This window comes from Hippoglossus hippoglossus, chromosome 10, assembly GCF_009819705.1.
Source record: "Hippoglossus hippoglossus isolate fHipHip1 chromosome 10, fHipHip1.pri, whole genome shotgun sequence".
In the NCBI taxonomy this organism is placed as follows: Eukaryota; Metazoa; Chordata; class Actinopteri; order Pleuronectiformes; family Pleuronectidae; genus Hippoglossus; species Hippoglossus hippoglossus.
In genome coordinates, this window is record NC_047160.1 from 21,363,851 (window position 1) to 21,384,854 (window position 21,004).

At 42.7% G+C, this 21,004-nt stretch overlaps 1 protein-coding gene across 2 annotated transcripts in view; it reads left to right on the top strand.

Annotated features, from left to right (window-relative positions):
• The window catches only part of fgfrl1a (fibroblast growth factor receptor like 1a), a 70,038-nt gene extending 50,198 nt beyond the window's left edge, over positions 1 to 19,840 (top strand). The window contains exons 4-9 of one of the 2 annotated variants that reach the window (XM_034597760.1): positions 7,428 to 7,505; positions 13,227 to 13,514; positions 17,140 to 17,312; positions 17,408 to 17,588; positions 18,275 to 18,701; positions 18,774 to 19,840. In XM_034597760.1, coding sequence (XP_034453651.1) covers positions 7,428 to 7,505; positions 13,227 to 13,514; positions 17,140 to 17,312; positions 17,408 to 17,588; positions 18,275 to 18,701; position 18,774 — 1,148 coding nt within the window. In that variant the 3' untranslated portion in view covers positions 18,775 to 19,840. Of the gene's footprint in view, positions 1 to 7,427; positions 7,506 to 13,226; positions 13,515 to 17,139; positions 17,313 to 17,407; positions 17,589 to 18,274 lie in introns of both variants that reach the window. The other variant, XM_034597759.1, reaches the window with a different exon arrangement.
• The last annotated feature ends 1,164 nt before the right edge of the window (positions 19,841 to 21,004 follow it).

Below are 21,004 nucleotides of genomic sequence, written 5' to 3' on the forward strand. Positions count from 1 at the left end.
TGTGTGTGTAGCTGTGATTCAATGATTTTATGGTCACTGGAAAAAGTCATCGCCTCAAACACACGTCATTAGTGTGATCGGTGCCCACTAAATACTCCAGGTTTACACACACACACACACACATGTATAAGCTGTTAATCCGTCATGTAAGACCGTGTTGTCGCGAGTAGCCGTTAACTGTAGTGTACAATTGTCTGTTCCGTGGTTACAGATAATAAATCTCCCTGCGCTGTCGGCGTTTCTTCTCTCCAACTCCGTCTTTTCATCTCTCTCCTGCTGCCTCTTGACCTCGGCAAGAAGTTGAGTCAGATCCCGTCTTGTTCGCTCTCTTTCTCCGTCGCAGCCCCTTTCAATGTCTCTCTCTCATGCTGTTAATTGAGGACTGTGTAGCAGCGCAAGTCATAATGGTTTCCATAAGGCTGCACAGCGTCTCCACAGGCGAGAGCGTAAATCACAGTGACGTGTGTGTGTGTGTGTGTGTGTGTGTGTGAGTGTGTGTGCTCTTGCATAAAGGTTACAGGAAAAAGACTCCCCTGTAGGGACCAGAGAATTTAAAACCACAGTAAAATCGCGGGTGAAACTTTTGATTATTTTCATTGTCAGTTAATCTTTTGAAAAGTTCACCACTTGTATCGCACAATGCGAAGGTTCAACACGGCCAAAAACATCAAACACAGAGGAGATCAGAGAGTAAAAAAAAAGGAAAACTTTGCACGTGATGGTTATAAGATTCCTAGAGTCCGTCCTCACTCTGCTTCATTAGCCGATCCCCCAAAATAATGTACAGTAATGTAATACGCAGCAATTCTTACATTTTAAAAGATGAAACCTGATGTAATCTTTGCTCAATAAATAATGAAAGACGTTGCCAGTGTTTCAGACAGTTACTTTTAAAATTGAGTAGTCAATCGTTCTACCCACAAATTACAACATCCTTGAGCACAAAGATTCCTTTTTGACCTCGGACATAGTTTGAGAAAACACTTCAAGGAGCCACTTAGTGGGGTTTTCTGAGCTTGTAGCTGTATCCAGTGACCTCCATCATGTCGTAGTTTGCTTCTTTTTGGATGGATCTGTTGACACATGAGCTCAACACAGTCGCTGCTCTGGTTTCATCCCTAAACTTTTAGGATTTCTCACGTTAGGACGGATCCTCTGAAGCTGTTTTCAGACATGAACTGTGGACACCGGCGTCAGCAAAACCCTTCGACTCTTGTCGTCTGTCCAAGTTGACATCTCCGTCTTTTACGTGTGTGGCTCCTCTTTGTCGTCCTGAGATATTTGTATTCTTTTGTTTTTTTCAGTTTTTTCACTCTCGGGGTGAATCCTCTGGAGAATCTCCTGCTGTATTCTCACATGGGCTCATTCAAGCATTCTCCAGAGTTCTTACGGGGGGGTGGGGGGCAGGAGAAACTCTGGAGAAAGTCTGCAGCATTCAGACAAGAGTCATCTTGAGTTCAGTGGACGGCTGAAAGCAGCGTTTGAGACAACTCCATTCACAGAATAAGTGTATTTGATCCAGTTGAAAACCCGAGAGAGAGCATTTACAAATTTGACCATTTTGAGAATTAAGTTTGGTTTGTTTAAACCTTAACTTACTGTTTGTACATTTCTGTCTCATTGACTCACTGAAATATGAGTTGCATCCTATAGATGTTTTGTTACCTTAAAACCTTTTAATTCCTCTACAGTGGGGTCTCACTAAATCAAATTAATAAATAAACCACTTTACATTCATATCCGTGTCGGTTTCTGCTCTGCACAGTCTGTCATCAGTGGTTTGGCTTGTTCCGAGCTGCATTAAACAGCTACTGTCCGTAGAGGATTACAGGAGCCGCGAATTACATGTGAAACACGAGCCGCTCGGCAGACAGAAGGTTTCCACATAACATCGCCGGTATTACATGTTGGATCAGGAGCCGCAGCTTGTAAATCTAATCGTTCATTACAATAACGCTGTGTGTTATGTTGCAATACGCTGCAACAGAATCCATATAAATGTTCCTGCTATGGCTGTAGCTGCAGAGGGAAGGACGTTTGGAGCGTGTGGTCGAAATGAAGGACAACTCAGGCGTAATACTTTGAGAGAGAGAGGTGTTGGGATGTCCCGCTCTTTATCCCGTCAGTTTCAGAAATGTGTCATCTCTCGTGCTGTTCCATCACCAAAGTACGAGGCATTGAAAGAACCAGGCCACATGTGGTTTTGTTGTTTTCAGAGTTATAATGTGTGTTGTAGTCGGGAGGTCGGGGCTCTGACAGTTCAACCAACTGCTGAAGGACAAATGATGTTTGTTCTGCTGCTTGTTACAGTCGATGGGTTTGGAGCAGGATGGATCCTCGCAGCGCTGCCACGAAGGAGGAGGGGAGGGGGGGGTTCCAAAGTTCATCTGTCTCATGCACACAGTCAGCATTTATCAGGTTGTGCTGCTGCCCAAAAGTAATCAGCAGTCTGTGTGGTCCCGTCAGAGGTCAAAGGCTCCTCTCACATCTTTCCACAAGTTTGAAAAAAGTTTCAAATTGGAGTTGCTCCTCACTCAGTGATGATCATTGTGCTGGCTAATAATCTCTGGATAGAGTTACGTTGCAGCTAATGTTTTGGAAAAGTTTAAATGCACCAGTTAAAACTGAAAAACCATCATTTGAAACAGATATTAGATAGAGATTGGGATTTTTTTAGACAAATCTGTTCTGATAATTGCTGCTAATATTTATTACACTTCTATGAAACGGACAGAAAAGAGTAAACGCCTCAAAAATGCTTGAACTTCAACTTTGGTTATATTAGCAACCAGATGTCACAGCATTAACAAGACTCAATTCATTACCAGCACTGATTAAGTATAAATCGATGAATGAAGTGATGCAACTTATAGGAAATACAGCTCAAACAATGTCATGATAAAGTAGAGATACTGGTCAGTGTTTGGAGGACCAACAGTAGTCTACTGGGTTCGTCAGACACATGAACTCACGTCAGGGCTGCTGGTTTTGGCTCCGGGGCTCCAACAATCAGTGGTCAGAAACATCTCAATCCCCCTCACACATGAGCTTTAACACAAACACACACACAGAAAGGTTCTGTCCACATATCCAGTGTCTCTATATTAAAACCTGGAAGGACGTGACCCTTTAGGAAAACACATACAGTAACACACTGGACATTCGGGACTCATATTTCTGAGCGTGCTCAGGTCCAATCACTGCTGTTTCTCTACAGACCTCAAAGTAAATACAAGAAGGGGTTATACAAATATACACACACACACACTCACATAAGGGCTACCCAGCCAGTGAATGTGTGAAATGTAGCACACTGTTGAACCACTTCCCCCTGAAGATTAAAAGAGAGAGGAATGAAAAACAAAAGACAGACAAACAGGCAGAAAATGAAAAAGGGAGGGATACAAAGCATGAGTCTGAAGAGATAGAGAGACAAACTTTGGTTTTAAAGTTTTAATTAAAATGGCACCAATGCCCAATAGTCCTACACATTATTGTCTAGTTCTAATAGTAGAGCAATATAAAATAAAGAGGGAAGTGGTCCAGTAAGATTTCATGGATTCACCCCTGAATCTGCATCTGCACTAACATGTGACTGTGTTCTTCCCGGGGCCCACCACTCCACTAGGTTTGGTTGAATTTAGTTGAGTAGTTCCTGCTGACACATAAACCATCTAGGAGGGAACTTAGAGACACAAGGTTTTTTTTTAAAATCCTGGATTTGGCCGTTTATGTGGATCTGCTCCAAATGCTTTGCTCCACCTCTCCACACTATTTCATGGAAATCGGTTCAGTAGTTTTCGCGTAATCCTGCTGACAAACAGACAAACGCCAATGACAACATAACCTTCTTGGTGAAGGTAAAATGTAGCACAACACTAATAAATCATAAAATATTTTATTTTATACAAGAACAACAATGTTTAAAATGTAAACAAGAAAAATGCAAGTTAATATCTGACACTCAACACAAAGCAAATTATATTTTGTTGTCTTTATGACCAGTGCTGCATAGTCACATTAAAAACATCCTATCATCTCTAAGTACTGTAGAACTACATGATGGTACATGTGGGACAAAACTAAAGACAAGAACTTGCAGCTTTGAAGACGACGGCAGAATTAGGACAGGGAGGAACAGCACAAACTGTGCATCAGTGCATCATGGGAGATCGTCTGCAGTCCACATACGTCTATAGCAACATAACTAAAGAATGGATCAGCGCTGAGTCAGCATTAACTGTGAGGAGAGTTTTAAGCCGAAGCTTTAAGGGGGTGAAATATCAACCCCTTGCACCGCAGCCACGAAAAATGAAAAAACGACTTCTCTATTTCTAGCAAATGTTTCTTGTGAGCAGAGCTGTGAAACCTGCGTACAAAACCTCCAGCCAAAGTATCTGGCCGGACATGAGAAGGTGGAACGGGATCAGAACCAAAAACGTGTTTATTGAAAGCAGCTGAAGTCTGGACGGAGGAATATGTTTTCTACTCCGTGTGTGTGTTCAACACGAAACAAACAGTGAAACATTAACGCCACCACCCACCCCCATAACCGTGCGCTCGAATAACAGAGCTGGAGAGAGGTGTGAAACTGACTCTTGCTGGCTGAGATGTTTTCTGGATGTCGAGCATGTTGACAGACGTGTGATTTAACTGTGAAATACGCTGTTTTTAGTTTTACTCACCGAAGGTTTTAAAAGGTGTCACATCCCAAACATAAAAAGAATGTATATATAGAGGAACAGGTTTTTCAAGCCGGAGTCTGAGGTGACAAAGTCGTACGTGGTGTTAATGACGCCGACCACACGCGTTGATCTCTCTCTCTCTCTCTCTCTCTCTCTCTCTCCGCTCTCTGAACATCTTTGGATGAAAGCTTCCTCTTCTGGTCATGGCCGAGGTGACAATGGAGGAGTCAGCTGGTCGTCTGTGCGACATCACGTGTTAACAGTCTGATCTTAACTCTGTTTGGACATCAATAAGCCCGGCCTCCACTGTTGGGCTGAGTGTAGAAATCAGTCGCTCATCTTTGAAACGCAGTCAGTTCTGTTTATGGTTTTCATGGGAGGCCCCTCTTCAACACCGGTCCTCATATTACAGATCTGAAAATGTCAGTGAAAACTTGTCTTCGTGTGAGACAAAACTTTAACTGTAGAGTAAGGTGCTGAATGCGTTTGGAGATGTTTTCCTTCTCAGTGGAAATAGTAGCTCTATGTTGGAATATCAAGAAATGAGAATACAACAACCCTCTGGATTTATGACCAAGGACCAATATAATCTTTGCTAAATCTCAAAAGCATTTATCTGGTAATTTCACTCTTTATATTCATCTATTTGTGTAGTTTATATTATTTTATCAGGCTGATTTGTCTCTGTATCACCATATATAGCTGCATGTTTTGAATTTAGAAAATACTTTGATACTGTGGATTTTTGGCTGCATTGTATATGGACAGTGGAAGTGGTCCAACCGCCCCCCTCCAAATCAGGTTTACAGGCTCACACCATTCCTGGGGAGGGGGTGGGGGTGGGGGGGGGTTTACACCGCTAGCTTCTAAACCGTGTACCCCCCTTCAGATGAGACCCCCGCGCACCTTGGCTTCAAACGCGCTGCCCTTTCCCAGAACAGCCTGCATGTGGCAGGAAGGAGGGATGAAGGGGCGACTCAGAGGGAGGGAAGGAGGAGTGAGGCTGGACGGGAATACCAGCACCTCAAGTTACCATGTAGTTAAATAACGCCAGGACGCACGCACCCACACACATGCACGGACACACCTATTCAGGAATTCATATCTCACACACACATGCACACGCACACACACACACACTTTGGGGCCTGCACCACGCGGCCTCCCTGCTATTAATACCAGCCCCGGCGATGCAGGTCATGCTCCGTCTTTTCATTTCAAATGCGTCTTTTATTCCATCATCCAAATGGTGACGCATTAACCGCTCTGAGCTTTCAGGTGGTCGTCTGAAAAGATCCGCACCATGCAACATGCATGATAAACAGATCCCTCTCAAATTACACGCACGCTCTCCCTGTGCTTTCTGCAGGTGGTCCGAGTCCGTTTTTTCTTCATTTCTATGACCATGAGGTTTTGGTTGAAGTCTCAGGTTCAAGCCAAGTTAACTGCAACCCCCCCCCCCCCCCCCCCCCCCACATGTATTATGACAGATCTGACGTTGCACTGTATGAGCCCTCCACAGCTTCCTGTTACAGGGCCCCTCAGATACATTGGTTCCATCTTCAAGTGGTGCCTAAAGCAGGAAGGTCCAGACAGATGTTTGCATCTTTTTGTTAATCAGTGGAAAGACATGCTGATGGTCGGAAACTGAGATTAAAAGAAATGTGATCCTGGAGAATGTTATTTAGACAAATGAAGGTATTCAAAACAGAATTTCTTCTTTGTACCGTGTTGTTTTTCCTATAAAGGTAAATTTTGGAAAAGAATCTGATAATTGTTCCTCTTTTTAGACATCTAAGACAAAATATTTATTCATAGGCATGAGTCAGGGAGTTGCATGAATTCAATTACAAGTGATTTGCAGCAGCACCAAGTCTTCGACACAGTCACTGTATCATATTATGTGTCATTTGATTTTTTGGGTTTGACAAGAAGTGTTATTCTGGTCTATTACTGAGAAGTTAGAAATGCATGTTGAGCAGTTTTCTGGCTGTAAAGTAAGTTTGAGCTCTAATGAGGTGCAGAAATTGGGAGGACATGTTTTTCAGTTTTGCTTCACATTTTACATTTCGACCTGTAGCTTCAGGTGCATTGAATTCCTGATATTTCCCTGCCAGCCTCCTAGTAAAGTGTTTGGAAAATGTCCAAGTGAGCCCATAAAAGAAACAGACGAAGACGTGAGCTTGGAAAGACGAGATTCGAAAGGGCTTGGTGGTGTCGGACAATTTCCAGACCTTATAGTTCAGATATTTCCCAAAGCTCATGTCTGAAAACGGCCCCAGTCGCCACTCGGTCTGATTTCTAACCACTGATCCACCTGGGATTTCCTACTGGTACCGTTGAGGAGTATTTACGTCCCCACTTCCCTGACCTCTATCAGTCTGCCTCCAATTTGCAACTTTTTCAAATCGATGGTGAACGAACTACATTGTGACCCCACATTAAAACGGCTACATCATATAAAACCACTGTCAGACGCTGATAGAAAACAGACAAATTCCTCCTGACTCCCATCCACCCCTGAGGCTTCGTGTCAACCCTTCAGTGTGTAGCTCAAACTGTGTGTTGCACATCATTCATGCTTATCGTGAGCTCACTGGAGCAACAGATGGGTGCAGAAATCATCAACCCATCAAAGAACATTCAGCACAATTAAAGTTCAAGGGAATATTTCTTCTTCCTGCGTCAGAACTCTTCCTTCCACGCTGCGTTTTATTCATAACTTTTTGTCTTCCTCACCAGATGACTCCAGCTCGAGAGGTGGAGCAGGGATGGCCAATGGTGACGCCGAACACGCCCCGGAGCTTGCTGGGAAACTGGGTAAGCACCCTCACACATATAGGAAGGAAGCCTGGAGGTGACACTTGGGATACCGGAGAGTGTGTGACTTTTAAAGGAATACAGTAGCAGACTGAACAATAAACACCTTGCAAACTGTCCGAGTCAAGAAAGTGAGGGTGTGTACGCCCACACACACACACAAGCACAAACACACACACAGAAATACACACGGGCACACAGCAGGGTGGTTGTTTGCGTAGGTAATTGACTCTGACAGAGTGGAGAGGAGTCTATTTGTGTGAGGTGTGATTTGGTGCCCCACCCCCCACCAAGTGTCTCTGGATAGTCTCCCTGTCGTGTAACTTAACCCACTCTTGTTGTCATCCTCTTCTTTCTCAATCACCATGAAGCTATTAGTCCAGTTGTGCGGCGTGGATCCATTTTCATTGATTGATAAGATTAAAAAACGACGAAGCTATACCACTTTTATGAATTAAAAAGTTTCCAATAGCGATATATTGGTCTATAAACTGTCAAAGAATCTTAGGATGTTGTTATCAAACCTTTACGACCTATATTTTGAGGCTTGATAATTTACAGCTTAACCATAAACTTTATTATTAATAACTATAGACAACACAAGTACAACCGAACAAATAGAACTTGAATTGGGTAAACACAAATATTTTGGCATAAAATGCATCTTTTTCTGCATTTTCTATTCTCATAGACATTAATATCCACTTTAATACAGAAGATACATGTATAGATGTAACTTCTAATGCAAAGACCGACACAAGCTCTCCCCTCAACTACTCAAGTCAACATGAGCCAGAGTTACCTCACTTTAAAATCTCCATAATCTCAGTGTCTGAATATAAAGTTGGAAATCACAAGTCTCTCTCTCTCTCTCTCTCTCTCTCTCTCTCTCTCTCTCTCTCTCTCTCTCTCACACACACACACTCTGGTTCACTCTATCTCTCTCTGGCGCACTGATCAAAGTCGGCGTGTCGGAGGGTCAGTAGTATTTTTACACTGTGAAGTGTGGCGTTGAAGTGGCCCCTGAGACCCAGAACAAGCCTGCCCTTTCGCCCGCTCTGGCTCTCACCTCCTCCCCGTCTCTCCTCTCTCTTAACTTTCTCCGTTTGCTTTCACTTCTCCTCCCTCTGTTTTTCTTTCTCTCTGTGCCCCCTCTTTTACCCTCACTTTGTTTTATTGTCTTAACTCTTTCTCTTTGTTCTCAATTTTTCTGCCATCACTCCCATTTTATTTCGTCGGCTTTTCAGCAATCCGTCAGCCGTGCGTGTGTTTTAACCTCCACGCGAACTTCGCCCTCTCTCTCTCTCTCCATCTGTTTTCTCCTCTACCTCTGTTTGATTTGGTTTCGGCGTAGACGTTATAAATCAGCTCATTTCAAATGCGCCTCACTGTATTTTGCTAGTCTCATCTTTATCCAATCCACCTCAGATCAGATCAGATTCACTTTGCTTTGGCTGCTCACATCCTCATTTCTGTTCATTTCAAGCAAGTGCAGTTGAATTTATGTCATGAGAGCGAGCCGCTGCCAAAACATTAAACTATTAATCGCTGCGTTCTGCTGCTCTGCTGTATTGATGCATTGACTCCAGTTCAGCAGTAGTCCAGTAGCTTTTCTCAAGACTCATGCAGGACAAAGGTGAGACTTAAAAGCCTTTGGGGTATGTTTTTTTTGTCAGCGGGCCCAGCTTTGGTTCGGAGCTATATTCCGCTGAGCAATGCAGCCGTAGTAAAATCTCCGGACCCGAGTGCACAGACCCGTCACATAACTCTTCCCCGTGTTTGTTTACCCAGAGTTGGAATAATAACTGTGTCCAAAGAAACAAACGCAACTGCAGTAGTTTCAGGGTGATTTATCGCCCCGGTTGATGGCTATCTGCTGTGGCTTGAACATGAGGGCTGTAAAAATCAAGCGCTCCTGTGAATGATTTCCTCTCCTCCCTCCCTGCTGGAGAGTTTCTTTTCCCCTCTTTGATGTGTTTTCACTGCTCGTTGATTGTTGGACTTCTTTTAGAGAGGGATGTGTGTGTGTGTGTGAATAGATGCATGGGGTTATTGTCTGACTGTTTTATTTCTTTGTGAGGAGGGAATATGTGTCCGTGAATGGCTTGAAGGGATCAAGTCGTGCAACAGTATGGACGGATGTGGTTGTTTGAATGCGTGTATGAGGTTAACTGGCGGCTTTGTGTTTTGTAAGAAAGAGTTTGCGTGGGTGAAAGGAGGTTTGGGTGTGATGCCAGTCGCTGTCTGGCTTTGTGCGACTTGTGCACAGAGTCGTGAGCAGATATTTACGGTGATGTTACATAGCTGTGGGTTCTACAGTGAGCTTTCACGGCAAAAAAAACGATTTGAAGTTAAAATGTGTGGCTTTTTTTAATGAGCAGCAGAAGCATACAAACCCGGGGCCAAGAGGTGCTGGATCAGTGGAAAATAACAAATCTGCTGTGTCTATATTTGTGTGTTTGTGTGTGTGTGTGTGTGTGTGATAATTATTTTGCTCCATGCTATCCAAGAGGAACCTTGTGTCATTATTTAAAAGCCAACAGTGAAGTCCCGTTGTCACATACAGTGCAACTGTGGACATATTTGGTCACATACTGAAAAATGTATTGACATTTCACGTAATAATTTCAATTTATCTGTTAACAAGATGGAGCATATCTGACGTGAAGCCTTGGCATTTTGTCCATCGCCATTTTGGTCTTTTGAAACCATATTTGGAGGAGCATGGGTGCGTTTTTTTAAATATCAGTCTATATACGAACTGATAATCACTTGGGATATTCACCATCTAGTCCTATATTCTCAAATCAAATGAAATTTCAAATCAATTTTATTTGTATAGCCCATATTCACAAATCACAATTTGTCTCATAGGGCTTTAACAAGGTGTGACATCCTCTGTACTTAACCCTCAACAAGAGTAAGGAAAAACAAAAAAAACTTTTAACAGGGTAGAAAGAACGTAGAAACCTCAGAGAGAGCCACATGTGACGGATCCCTCTCCCAGGACGGAGAGAAGTGCAATAGATGCCACGTGTAATGGAGAACACGAGAAGGAATTATTGTCAGTAATGATCGAGTATCTGAGTAGACACATTGTATATCAAGCAGTCTTGTTGTAATCATAGTCCATGATCAGCAGCCACAACAATCAGATGCCACCAAAGTCCACAAATGCCAACACGATACAGGATCCGCAAATATGATTACGATCAGCTGGCATGATACAGGATCCGCCATTAAGATCCCGATCTCTGATTTGCGATGTGGCTGCAGCCGCGGCCCTGGATCTGCAAACAATAAGGCAGACGGACTCCGTATTCAGTCTCTTTTCTTCCTCCTTCTGAGCTTTTCTTTCATCCTTTCTTCTTCTGGCCTTGTCGCTGTCTGACATGAGGGCCAGCTCCTGAAAAGACAGAGATGACACGTGTTTCATTATTTTCTCTCTCAAAGTCTAAATCTGAAACAAACTCACAATCCAACAAGTTATTGTTCAAATAAAGCTTAATAGTCTTCACAATGAGGAACTTAATATCCTACTCCATCTTCTGAACTTTGATTTGTGAGTCTTCCTGCAAATTGAGCAACTTCTTCTCCGTGGCTTTAACCAGACTCTTCAGCTCCTTGATTTTTTGAAGGCAGGTCTCTTTCTCCACCTGCTCACTCCTGAGGGGATTCTTCAGATTGTTGACTCTTACGTCCCAGTCAGTCTGACTCTGATGGATCTGAGTCTGCATGGCCATGAGTTTCTCCAAGAGCTCAACATTCCTATGCACGTCTTCCTGCACAATGAGCCACTTCTCCTCCGTGGCTTTAACCAGACTCTCCAGCTCCTGGATTTTTTAAGGCAGGTCTCTTCCTCCATCTGGTCACTCCTGAGCTGATCCTCCTGAGCTGATCCTCCAGAGCATTGACTTTAGGATCCCAGTCAGTCTCACTCTGACGGATCTGAGTCTGCGTGGTCTTCAGTTTCTCCAAGAGCTCAACATTCTTATGCACGTCTTTCTGCACACTGAGCAACTTGTCCTGTGGGGCTTTAACCAGACTCTCCAGCTCCTTGATTCTTTGAACGCAGATATCTTTCTCCAACCACTCAGTCCATAGCTGATTCTCCAGAGTGTTGATTTGAAGTAGGTAGTCCACCTTGTTCTGCAGGATCTCAATTTGCATGGTCTTCAGTTTGGCCATGAGCTCATCATTCTTAATGACCAGCGCGGTCTTTTCACTTTTGAAATTGACCATTAGTTCATCTTTTATCCCAGGTGACATCCTCAACCTTTATCTTGTACTCCATCAACTCCTCTTGTATCTTCTGCATGTCCACCTGCTGCTCTTTGGGGAGATTGTTAAGGAACTGTATAGACTCAAACTCGTCTCTCTGCACCGCCTTGGCATTCTTCAATTCCCTCTGCAATGACGCAATCCCAGCCTGCATCCGTGTCTTGTCCTCATTCAATCTCCTCTCCCTGCTGTTCATCGGGACATTAAGAGCAAGGTTCCTGCGTGCCGGCCCCATATTCTCAAACTCTGAGTCTCAGCTGTTGACTAATCAAGTCTTTGTTGCAGTTGTTCTGTCGCAAGCTCTAATCGCACTGAGTAGTTTCTCTTCCGCAGTCAGTAAAGTATGATTGTTAGTGGCTTCAGAGCCTTTGATCTCTTTGATCTTTGCTTCAATGATGCTGATGCCTGGAAACATGAATTACTCCCAAATCATTTGATGTAAACCCTTCATGTCTTTTTAAAATGATATTTAACTATATAACAAAGAGCAGGGGTGTGTTTGGATCAACATGTCACTGTCGGCTCTCTATAAAATCTACATATGAGACTCTGTTTTAGCTGCACACTCAGAGGTTTGAGTGTGCACATGCTTTTCTTCTCATTCAAAGAAACTGGTGTAGTGCCCGTTCTAAACATGTCTGTCTGAATCGGGTTGTTTGCTTGGCCTGTGTTAATGCTGGTTGTCGGCTTTCTTTGTGAACCGAATACAAATCAGTGGTTATTGCCCTTATCGTGAACTTGCTGTTGCGACAGACAAACAACTGTTCTCAAGATATGCTGCCTACACACAGACAGACAGATAGATAGATTTGTCCTTAAAAGAGATAATAAAACAATGTGAAATTTTTATTTTGTTAATTTGCAGCCTAATTTATTGCTGCAAATTGTGGACAATTGGTTAGCTATTGAAGAATAAAGTAAAACCTTTAATAATCAAATAAAAGCAACGTCTCTTCAAAATGCTAATAATATATAAATTTCTCTTATAGCAAAAACAATGTCTAGGAAATGTAAAAGTTAAATAATCTGAACCACAGGAGGCTTGAAACATGCGTGAACCGTCCCATTGTGTCACTGCCTCTTCAGATGATGTAGCTTTGATCGCTTGTTACGTCCAATAAAAGTGTCAAATAAGAATCTTGTGAATTCCTTTGCCAGTCGTTGTTCTTTCTCTGGTCTGAAGAACAGAACTGTGCTTGTAAAAATAAAACTGCACTTTAAACCATTTATATTTCTTCTCCTGCTCCCTCTGTTCTCTCCTTTTCTTCTCTTCTCTTTCTCGCATCTGCATCAGCTCAGTGGCCGAAAGAGGCTTTTTTTTGTCGTTGAAATTCTAACTTTATGCTCTAAGCAGCTAATAACTGTCAAAGTTATTTTACAATAAAAGATCTGTGACTAGTGTTTCAATTGTCCTCCCGTGTCCCTCTTTCCCTCATACAGTGCGTCCACGTTTTACCCAGCCGGCAAAGATGAGGAAGCGTGTCATCGCTCGCCCGGTGGGCAGCTCAGTGCGTCTGAAGTGCACGGCCAGCGGTAACCCTCGGCCCGACATCGTCTGGCTGAAGGACAGTCGGCCGCTGGCGGAAGAAGACGGCGGAAAAGACGGGAAGAAGAAGAGGTGGACTCTGAGTTTGAAGAACCTGACCCCAGAGCACAGCGGGAAATACACCTGCCACGTCTCCAACAGAGCAGGAGAGATCAACGCCACCTACAAAGTGGAAGTCATACGTGAGTCCACCATGATTTATATGCATCATTTATAGGGTCAGTCCATTAAAGAACCATCTCTGTGTATTTCAGAGAGAAGAACTCACAAATATATAAGTTAATAGAATGGTCCATTCAAGTTCTCATTTATATTTGTGTCCACTGTGTCATATGTCTAAGGCTCCAGCGACCTTTTTGAAAAGCTCTAAATTAAGATGTTTGCGTCCATCCAAAATATTAATTTTATCAATTTCCTTTTAAAACATGAAGCAAAAATGTTCTTCCTCACCCCTAAAGTGTCTTACTCATAGCTCCATCTTGTTTACATGCAGTTAAAGCTCCAATAGGACGTTATAATGAGATTAAAATGTAGACATATACATACATATACGTCATGTGACTAAGGTTAAAAGCAGATAACAGGCAAAATGGTTATTGTGTTTACTCGACCATTTCAGCTCTACAATTGAAACATCCTGAAAATGTGTGTGTAAGATTGTGAATGATGTGGAGCATGTGGTCACTTCATGTCGTGACACATCTGAAAGTACATTCTTGGAATTGTGGTGCGTGAGTGTCCCGGCTGGCACATGATACATTGTGTCTCTCACCCAAACAATAACATACTGTACACTACTGTGTACACAGGATGTAGATCATTGTTTGACTGAGAGGCCTGCCGGACCTAATGGCAGGGTTTTGTTTCCATTCTGACTCACAATACAGTGATTATGTAAAAAATGTCTAAGATCATATGGTAGAGAGCCCCATCATTAACTTTTCAACCGTTGAAATGATTTGTTGGCAAAGTGATGCGTCTTTGTGCTCAGAAAAGAGCTGAGTTTAGATTTCCATCTGGTTTGAAGAGAAAAAGACCTGAAGACAATGGTCAGTCATCAGTTTTCTTACTCTGTCAAATAACTACACATGGAAAGTGTTGACTTAGACTCACAAACATCGTTGTGGAAATTACACTTCCGTTGTTTTGGTTGAATAAATTGGACTCACATTTGACCACAGGGAGCCTGTCTATCATAGGCTGTGTATAAAGAGGCCCATACTGATTTCTAGAAATAAATAAACTTTCCCTCACAGTTGTATTGGCTGACAACAATGTTTGTCAATGATTCCCAAGATGTTATTATCAATCCTGTATGACAAAGAAATGTCATTGAGATTTCATATTGTACAGTTTCATCCATAAAATATAAAAAAGTCAACAAAATTCGATAAGAAATATACATATATAATATACATAAAAGTTTCCTGCATTGTTTATGCTGTAAAAATTCAAGTTTTCATATCAGCGCATATCAACAAACACTGATGTCTGGGAAAGGCTCAAATCTGCCAATATTATCACCAACCAGTGATTCTGCCGGGCTCTTGTGTCAAGCACAATTTTAAACTACGATCCTAAACGCTGCTTGTTATTAATTTCAAGCAAGTGGTCAAGGTTTTGTCGTAGAGCCACTGCCCCCAGGTTTGACTGTGACGTGTGCACCAAGCGCAGAAGGTTCAAAATATAGAGGTTTTAAATAGTTTTTATAAGTTTCCTTTTGCTTCAGTGGCATTTATTGATCTCCACCAGTCTCTGTCAATTAACATCATTGGAGCGAGTGTGGAATGTGGAGCTGGATGAACCAGCTGCAGCGTGCGTGCGTGTGTACTGAACTGTAGGTTATTGTGTGTTACAGTTCTGTGGAGAGAATCAAACTCTCCTGACTCTCACTTTACTCACCACATCTGCTGTACATTAGACTACAGCTGTAGTCTTTCCTCAAAGACATTCGTGCGCGCACACACACACACACACACACACACACACACACACACACACACACACACACACACACACACACACACACACACACACACACACACACAGGGATTAAATCAAACTGCTGCTCGCTTATGTCAAACGTGATATTTTCTCTATCAGTAGAGATCTACTCAGCTGTCAATCATTCACTGCTGTTAGAGAGAAAACTATAAATAATGGCGTTCAGGAGAAAACCTGAGAGGCTCTTACGAAACATAATAAATCCATAAATAGAGTTGAACGACATGCACGGAATTCTTAAATATAATAACTTATCTGATGGTGGTGAATGGGTTTGCACCTGGTTAAGCAGCATTCTGACCATCCTTTGAGAAGATGAGATTTAGATCATGTTTGGATTAAATAAATGAAATGCAGGTTATTCAGCTGCACCATTCAGAGTTATTCCTGCAAGATGACTTCCGTAAATCAACTAAATATTTTAAGCAATTAGAAATAAAATGTCATCATCCTTCTGTTTTCTTTGACCCCACGTGTCTCCAGAAGTTACTATGAAAGATTAACGACAGCATCAGTTGCAGCACCACAGGAAACACTGAGACAAACTAGCTCATGTAAATGTATTTTCTATGTTTCAAACAGCTCGGAGGATAATGGGAGTCACATGTCTCTGGCAGCTTCACCTGGAGGGTTAGAGGCTGAAAAAGTTTGGGATCCCAGGTTCTAAAGAATGTATTTACTACAAAAGAATAAAAATCAGTGCCCAAAGTTTTCACATAAACTTTTTCTTTTTACTTTCCCCTCTGCCTTAGTGAGTTCTCCGTGTTGTTTGCAAGTGGGGTATGGTAGCCATGTCAACCAGAACAACAAAGAAAACCAAGCAAGCGCTGCAAAGTGTTAAACCTGCAGCATTTCTCTGTCACCTTTCTTCCTCCTCCTTCAGACACTGACACTTTAGAAACTGTTATTTCCAGTTCCATGAATTCATCCTCTAACAAAACCCAAACTGAGGATTAACCTTTTAACTTCTGCTCAAGACCAGGTTGAAAACAGCTGATGGAAAAAAGAAAAATCGTGTTAATTCTCTCTTGTTATGTTCCCGTGAGATTGCATGAACAGATTCTGAAGAGGAGACTATTGAAAGTCTCTGGCAGGTGTGTTTATTCTGAGAAAGAAAAGGCGGAGCTGAAGATAAGGGATCTGTTTGTGTGTCTTCAGCTGAGACGGAGGATGTGGTGGTTGAATGCAGAAGATACTGTTCAAATAATGCTTTCAAAACATATCACGTTCTCTCAGCACCAGTGTGTGTGTTTCACTCGGTTCAAATACATTGAATAAACAGAGTATAGTCTTTCCTCTCTGTGTTTTTAATTCTGATGACTGCTGAAATCGACAAGTTTAAAAGATACAACAATTAACCTGGCTCTTTAAGTTAACACTCTGGAAACTGAGACCCACAGTTTTCCATTTTTTTATTGGAATCTTATTGAAGAAACTGAAAAATCAAGTGAATTATCTGTTTTTCAGGGATTAAGAAATTGCTCAATTTACTGCTTTCCTGTAGCAGTGGAAATAAATTAAGCCTTTAATTTGAATGCAAACAAATCACAACAACTTCTGATGGTTTACTTACCAACCATCTGGACAAAGGTGGTGTTGGAACCACCTGTATTACTCCACCCTCTGATGCATTATAAGGACAATAGTGCAGGAAGTGTCTGTGAATACTGGACAGAGGCTCCACATGCAGCACAGTCTCCAGACTAGAAAAATGGTCTAAAGCTTTTGACTGCAGTGTAATTTAATAATAATAATGTGAAATTAATATTCTTCTTTCTTTCTGTGTGTGTGTGTGTCCTGCAGAGCGTACCAACTCTAAACCCATCCTGACCGGCACTCACCCTGTCAACACCACCGTGGACTACGGAGGAACCACGTCTTTCCAGTGCAAAGTCCGCAGTGACGTCAAGCCGGTCATCCAGTGGCTGAAAAGAGTCGAGCCCGGTGACGAGAACAAATTCAACTCCACCATAGAGGTACGAGCACCGGCTGCCCAAAAAAAAAACACAGCAACAGATTGTGGGTAATCTGAGTGAATGAATCAATGCATTTGTTTGCTTTTCTTTCAAAGGTTGGAGACCATCGCTTTGTGGTCCTGCCGACAGGAGAGGTGTGGTCCCGCCCTGACGGGTCTTACCTCAACAAGCTGCTGATAACCAGAGCCAAGGAGGAGGACGCTGGCATGTACATCTGCCTGGGAGCCAACACCATGGGCTACAGCTTCAGGAGCGCTTACCTGACTGTGCTACCAGGTCAGAGGAAGAACGAGACAAGATAACATCAACGTGTATTTATTCCTCTGATTTAAAATACCAGAGCGGGAGATGGTTGACCAGCGGCTTTGAATAGAGGCAGTAAACTTAGGTTTTTTGAACATCGTTACTAATGTGAAGCCAGGATACAGTTGTTCCATATTTCTTATTTCACCTGATCAAAGAGCAGATACTGATGCTTATATCTATCCACAGAATGTGGCCTGACAAACACCTCTATCTATAATAGCTGCTACAATTAGTCCACTTGTCTATTAATATAATTTAATGATCTTTTTGGTATTTTTAAGTAAATATGCAAGATATCTGCTTTTATCATTTAATCTCATCTAATGCTTTTCTTTGTGGAACATGGTAGTAAACAAAAATTTGTGTTTCAGGCTCTTGATGAGACAAAATAAAGATTTTGTTTTGATTAATGAATTGAGAAAATAATGAGAAGATTAATTGGTAACGAAAATAATCTTGAATTGCAGTCTCAACGGTTACAACCGCAAAAATGAGCTAACAATGCGATAAATATAAGCTAAGTAGCATGTTCCCATGACTGCCAACATGCTGCTTCACTCACCAAACAAACAAACAAACATGCAAACAGATAAATAATTCCTATTTTCATCTATTTGTCTTTTAATTAATTTAACATCTTTATTGTTCTTTCACAGATCTGAAGCCCCAAATCAACTCTGTCCCCACGGCGACCTCCCCAGGCCTCCCCTGGCCCGTCATTATTGGAATACCCGCAGGCGTCGCCTTCATCTTAGGCACCGCCCTCCTCTGGTTCTGCCAATCAAAACGCACCTGCTCCTCCTCCTCCCCGTCTTCCTCCTCCGCTCTGCCCGCCGCCCAGCGTCTACCCGCGGCCAATCGCGACAGAGCCTGCCCGACGCTGCCCGCTCAGCCGGCCAACGGGGATAAAGATTCCCTTTCGTACGAGGACTACGTCGCCCATCAGCAGCTGCTCCAGGCTCAAGGGGGCGCCCCGGCGGCTCCGAAGGTCTACCCGAAGATCTACACGGATATTCACACGCACACGCATTCGCATGTGGACGGCAAAGTGCACCAGCACCAGCACATTCACTACCAGTGTTAGCAGCGAGGCTATGGCAGCGAGCGTTGGGTGTTTTTCACCTTCAACTCTCACATGAGCCCGTTCCTGTGCATGCAGACTCGGTCCCAACAGTCCACACTAACTGCTGACGTGCACGGAAAACCACATGCAAAGAGACCATGCGGAAGAAACACGGGATCACGCATTTCTTCCTCACTTTGCTGCAGCTGTGGACTCGAGACACAAACGATGAAGAATGTAAAGAGAGAACACAAAGTTCTTTATTTTTGAACCACGTCATCGCAGAGAGAAAACCCAAAGAACCTGTTTGAATCAAGCCTCCTGTGGAATAGAACCTCCTGTGTAATGTATAAATCTCTCACCGTGTTGCTCAAAGGCCTCATGAGGCGACAGTGAACTCACAGTTTTTACAGCAAACCAGCAATTTATCTGCCTCTGTTCTTTCAGTACAACCACAACCTCCTCAGTATGAACACAGCTCACTGTTCACTACCAGCCTCCAAATATAGCTACTCGTGTATATAGTGGAATATGATTATACGGCTTTTTAGCATGCTACGTCGTCCTGGATAATCTATAAAGAACATATAGCATGTGTGTAATGTAATAGCGTAACTTCAGAGTATATCGGCCCAACTGAGCCATAAGAACCAGGACTGGAGACTGACTCCTCCGAGCCCGCACCTCCAGCAGAGATCAGGCCCGCCGGGCTTTTCTTCAGGCCGACAGCTGTTCTCATAATTGTTCCAGCTTCTATCTGCTGGAAAAGAGCTGATATCAATCTCTCCGCAGCTATGATGGGATTTCTGCTAAAACAGGGGACCTCCTCTCCCGACAGCGGTTGCGGAAGTAATCATTAGATCTCTCCAGACTCTTGATAAGTCCTTTCCACCCCCTTTTTTTAAACTTCCTGCAGAATGGTGGCATTTCCTGTTTGCATTGTCTCCCTGTGCGGCTTGTGTTTGATGCTTGCAGACTTGTGAGAGGGGTTGAAGGATATCGGCTCTCGTCGTGTCATAGGCACAAAAAGGGATCATCGACGAGGCCTCGGTGTAAAAACGCTGCCTCCGGAGAATTGCTTCCAGATTTCACGGCTCACACTCGGCTCCGCGGATAAATCACAGGTCCTTGTTAATCTGCTATATGGTTTAGAGGGCTTGAAAAAAAGAAAAGCGACTTAAACTATGTAACTCGAGGATGAGACTTGCAACCGTCAACTCTTCAGGTCGAGCTGTTCTTCAGACGTCTGTTGTCTGCTCCTTCTCACCTGCAGGGCCGTCTGTCAACCTGATTAATAACATGGAAAATGCCACTTAAAGATACTTTAAGGGTAAAATAATGCATTTCAACTGGTAACTGAATGGAAAACCAATATCTGTATCATTACGCTGAGTGTCTCCACATTTCATAAACCTGTCTGGCACGTTTTTTATTCAGTCGTCTGCAGAGTTGACGCTCACTTTACAAATTTCCTTGATAGATTTGAAATAATAAGATCTAAAAGTTTGGATTTTTATGGCTTTTCTCTGATCACTATGGTTTCATATTTACTGAATGCCAAAGCTCCGACACTGCCAGAGGTTTTGTGTTCACTTATTGAAATACCTGAACCTCTCCCAAACTGAACTAACTCAGCTTGATTGATTTTTCCCTCCTTAAACGTTTATTGCAACGTTTTTAAGATGCATTCTACGACATATTGAATTTTCCACTGCAGTGCCTTCAATCACCCTGATTAATTAAATTGAAATGTTATTATCAACACCTTACAAATACTTTAAAGGTAAAATAATGCAATATAACTGGTAACTGAATTGACTTTCAGTTTTGTTCTCATTACATTTAGAGCCGTGGCAGCACCCACTGTGCATATACACATTTATAAACTCGTCTTTACCACTAATTTCACAAACCTTAAGAAAACAATGTTTGTAACATGTGGATTTTCTGCCTTTTCTAACTATCTGAGTACAATTTGATCACCAAGTTTTCATATTTACTCCAGGCCAAGTGAGGAATTCACTTATTTGAACTATCTACACCTCTCCAACTTTTGTTGCACAGTTAAAGGGGCTTTCTTTAATGCATTGAATTTGGTAAACTGAGTTGGTCCCTGTTCCTCGTGGCCGAGTGTCCCGAGCAGAGGTCTGATCTGCCAAACTGGAAACATCTGGGTGTCTGAGCGCAGCCTTAAACGTGTCAGTGAGGTCACGAGCAGCTGTGAGGACCAAAGAAATGAGTGCACGAAGATTAGAGGATGTTTTACTGGTCAGTGAAAGCTCGAGGAGGAGAGGACGGATATTGTATTTGAGATGATAAATGG